This window comes from Lipotes vexillifer, unplaced genomic scaffold (assembly GCF_000442215.2).
Source record: "Lipotes vexillifer unplaced genomic scaffold, Lipotes_vexillifer_v1.1 scaffold1129, whole genome shotgun sequence".
In the NCBI taxonomy this organism is placed as follows: domain Eukaryota; kingdom Metazoa; phylum Chordata; class Mammalia; order Artiodactyla; family Lipotidae; genus Lipotes; species Lipotes vexillifer.
Window position 1 is genome coordinate 3,870,250 of NW_006789022.1, and position 3,711 is coordinate 3,873,960.

General features: G+C 58.9%; 1 protein-coding gene across 2 annotated transcripts in view; it reads left to right on the forward strand.

Moving 5' to 3' along the window:
* Window positions 1–578, forward strand: part of RAB3IL1 (RAB3A interacting protein like 1) — a 20,092-nt gene extending 19,514 nt beyond the window's left edge. For both annotated transcript variants that reach the window (XM_007462162.1, XM_007462161.1), the window contains one exon: window positions 496–578. In XM_007462162.1, coding sequence (XP_007462224.1) covers window positions 496–578 — 83 coding nt within the window. The remainder of the gene's footprint in view (window positions 1–495) is intronic.
* The last annotated feature ends 3,133 nt before the right edge of the window (window positions 579–3,711 follow it).

Below are 3,711 nucleotides of genomic sequence, written 5' to 3' on the forward strand. Positions count from 1 at the left end.
CCTACACGATGGGGCCTCCCCTGTGAATCCCCTCCCCTCTCCCGCCGCGTGGACCTCCAAGTGGTGGCTGGACACGGCTCGCCCACCCCCCCCTGTAGACGCTCCCCGCCCTTGCCCAACAAGTCCTCTGTCCACCCGTTGTCCCCCTGCCCCCATTCTGCCAGGCCGGGGATGGGCTCTGCGTAGGGTCGCTGCAGAGCCCCGGGAGCAGGGCTTGGAGAGCACTTGCAGTCTGTCCAAGTGTGTGGCAGTGTGTACATGCGTGTGCATGTCAGGCTGTGGAGGTGACGGTCACCTCCATGCCTCCCGGGCTGCAAGCCCTCAGAGTGGAACCTCAAAGAGGTCCAGCTACTCACTGAGGTCTGTCCTGAGGGACTGGGGAGTCCTAGGGTGCCCGCTACCTGCCCTGCCCAAAGCGGGGGGAGAGGCCAGGCCATCTGCCTGAGGCGACCCTGAGTGGGCACCGAGCTGTCCACCCTCTCTCTCTGCCTGCAGCGGAGCCCATGTTCTGGGAGATCACAAGGCTGAGGAAGGAGATGTCGCTGGCCAAGCTTGGCTTCTTCCCCCAGGAGGCCTAGGTCATGGCCCAGGCCTGGAGGGGGGCTCTGAGCTGGAGCCAACACCTGCCCCAGGAGAGACAGACAGACAGACGGGGTCCTAGAGCCAGCCCTGAGCCAGAAGCTGAACAGAGAGACAAATGGCCAGGCCACGGAGGCAGCACTGAGCCGGCAGCAAACGTCCATCCCAGGACAGGACCTCAGGAGGTGATCTCTCCCCCCTCGTAGTACTACAGCCACCAGAAGACTTTCAAGAAAGCACCAAAGACCAAGGAGCTGGGAGCCGTACAAAGGGGCTCAGCCCTTGGGAGGGCACCCCTGGGACAGCCAGCACCCCTTTCCCAGTCCCAGGAGCTGCTGCCTGCAGGTGCCTCACTGGCGAGATCTCCAGGGTATCTCCGCATCCCCCCCTTTCCTACGCCCTGGGCACCAGCACCCCCTTGTGGCCATCCTTCACCTTGTTCCCAGGTGGGCCTGCTGTGCCCAAGGGCCGGAGAGCTAGGTAGGAGGAGCGACGGAGTAGACGGGGTGGGGGGGGTGGGGCCGAGCCTGCTGTCTTCCACTCCATCCTGTATCTGCCTGACAATGACCCCAAAACATTCTTAAGATGTATCAGGGGCCCGCTCGACCTTCCTCCTTCCCGCCAGCTGAGCCCTATGCTGCAAGGAGCCTTCGCCCCCACCACTGCTGGGAGGATTGGGGTACTTTCCTTCCACAGTAAAACACAGACAGGCCTCAGGATGCCCGGGCCTGTTTTGTGTTGTGGATGGCCATTCCGACGATGGAGGCTGAGATCGCCCAGCCCGGTACACAGGACTGGGGTGGGGCAGGCAGGACCCGGGCCCCTCCTCCCCGCTCGCAGCCTACTCAGTACCGGGGTCCAACCTGGACACATCCCTCACCACGTCCGATTTCCTCCTCTGAATGGAATGTAACGCGATCTCTATTTAATAAAGGACGGCTTTGTTGGTAGAGGCCAGGCAGCCACGCGCCTTCACTCCTGCGCCCTGGGGCTTGGGCCAAGGCTTGGGCATCTGAAGGAATGAAACAAAATCCTTTCCTTGCCCGCCCTCGTGCTTGGGATTAAACCCAAATCCTGAAGGGATTGCTGGAGGGAGCACCAACCGAGTCCTCCCCAGTGTTCCTGGGGCAGTAGGTTATTGGGGGATGAGCCCAGCTCCCTCTCCCGAGAAGTGGTCTGCTGTCAGGAGAATGGCGGGCTCTGTCGCTGCCTCACAGGGGATCTTGGGCAGATCCCCTTGCCATCTCCCTGCCAAGTGTCACGGAAGCCTGGAGCTCAGAGTCAGAGCATCAAGGCTGCCTGGTGCGTGCGTGCAGGGCAAGGCAGGATTGATTGGTGATGTCTGCCAGCAGCACAGCAAGGCCTGTGGTAGCTCTGGTTTTCCCAGCCCTGGTCAAGGGACAGTAGTCAGAGGTGGAAGAAGGTGGAGTCGCCCGGTCCTCTGAGGACCCAGGGTAGGCCTTGGGAGGTGCCTTGTGGGGCCTGATCCCCTCCCCACAAGTAGGGATGTGGGCCCAGTCCAGTTGGTGTTCTTCCTTGTGGGGGTGGGGCGTAGCAGCTTCTGGGTCAGTATTTACTGGGGCTGGTGGCCCCTCGAGGGGCCTTCTCTATTGGCCTGAGACCTTGGGGCCACTCAGCTGGTAGGTCGAGGCCCCCCCACCCTATCACTCTCTCCAGCCAGTAGCCTTTTCCCGCTTGCTCTCCCGCCTCCAAGACTCTCCCTCTCTTCCCAGCCCTCCCCTCTACTCCACTTGTGATTTGAATCCCTTCTGTCTCCCCAGCCCCCTCGGATGTTCACTGGTTAGACCTCCTGTCACAGACGTTCATTCATTCACTCAGCAAACACTGGGCAGCTCATATGCCAGACACTGTTCCTGGTGCAGGGGGTACCTCGCTTGAGCTGAGACTCTCACGGGGAGACTGGCAATAAAAACAATGCACGGGTGACATCCACGGTGTCAGATGGAGGAAGGAAAACAAGGAAGGCGATGGAGGATATCAGGGAAGGGTGTATCCTGCCACATTATATGGGGTCACCTATGTCCTCTCCTGCATACCGGTCTCTTTCTGTCCTGGGTCAATCCTGGGTTAGCCAGGGGACAAGGGAGGATGAAGGTCTGGGCCCTGGAGCTGCCCGTTCCTGCCCTGAGCTTCTGTGCTCCCGGTCCAGCCACACCCAGCGCCAAGGAGACACCAGGCAACAGTTCAGGCAACCTGGCAGAGAATCCCCACGGCCAGATGTGCTCAGCCTGACCCTGCAATAGCATTTCCTTTTGTCAGGCCCAGGTGGGGCAAGGTGAGCAAACAGTAGCTGAGATGCCTGGTGGGTGCCTGTGACCCTTACACTCTGGCGTCACTATCTCCCAACAATACCTAATAGCTGAGCACTTACTGTGTACCGGGGCTAGTTCCAGAACCTTTAAGTGAACGAATTCACTTAATCCTCAGGACAACCCTATGAGGTACTGATTTCCTCATTTTGCAGATGAATCGACTGAGGCACCACGAGGTCATACAGGAAATGGTGGCCCCAGAATAGGAATAAATGAACCCAGCTCCAGAGCCCACGGTATTAGCCAGCTTCCTAGATGCTTTATACTCACCACCTGCCACGTCCCGGATGCTGCATTAGGTCCTTCCCTGTTTTTCAGGGATGTAGAAACAGGCTCAGGCAGTGGCGGAGCAGAATTTTAATCTAGGTTTGTTTTTCACCTTTACCCCGTGAGGGGTGCCCTCACCCCTGCTCTGCAGGCTTCTGGGGGTGGGTATGGGGGGAGCTCAGGGCTTTGGCTTTTGGAGTTGGGGTCGGGGGAGGTTAGCTCACATCAGCCACACAGGAGTTGTTCCTCTTAAGTGAATTTTCTAGATAACCCACTCAGGTCTCTCTAAGTAGTGCCGCACAGGTGGCCACCTCTTAAAAGCCAGCACTAACCACAGTCACCAAGCCTGAGCCCAGCCCCACCCTGGCCTCACATGTTGCGCTGCTGTGTCACATTTTACCATCTGCCAAGCCTGTACTGATCTGGTCCTGCCAGGGTTGTGTACCCGGGGAAGTCACTCCTCTCTGGGCTTCACTTTTCTCATCTTTGAGTTGGGAATATCAGACTAAATGACCTTTGCAGCCCCACTCTT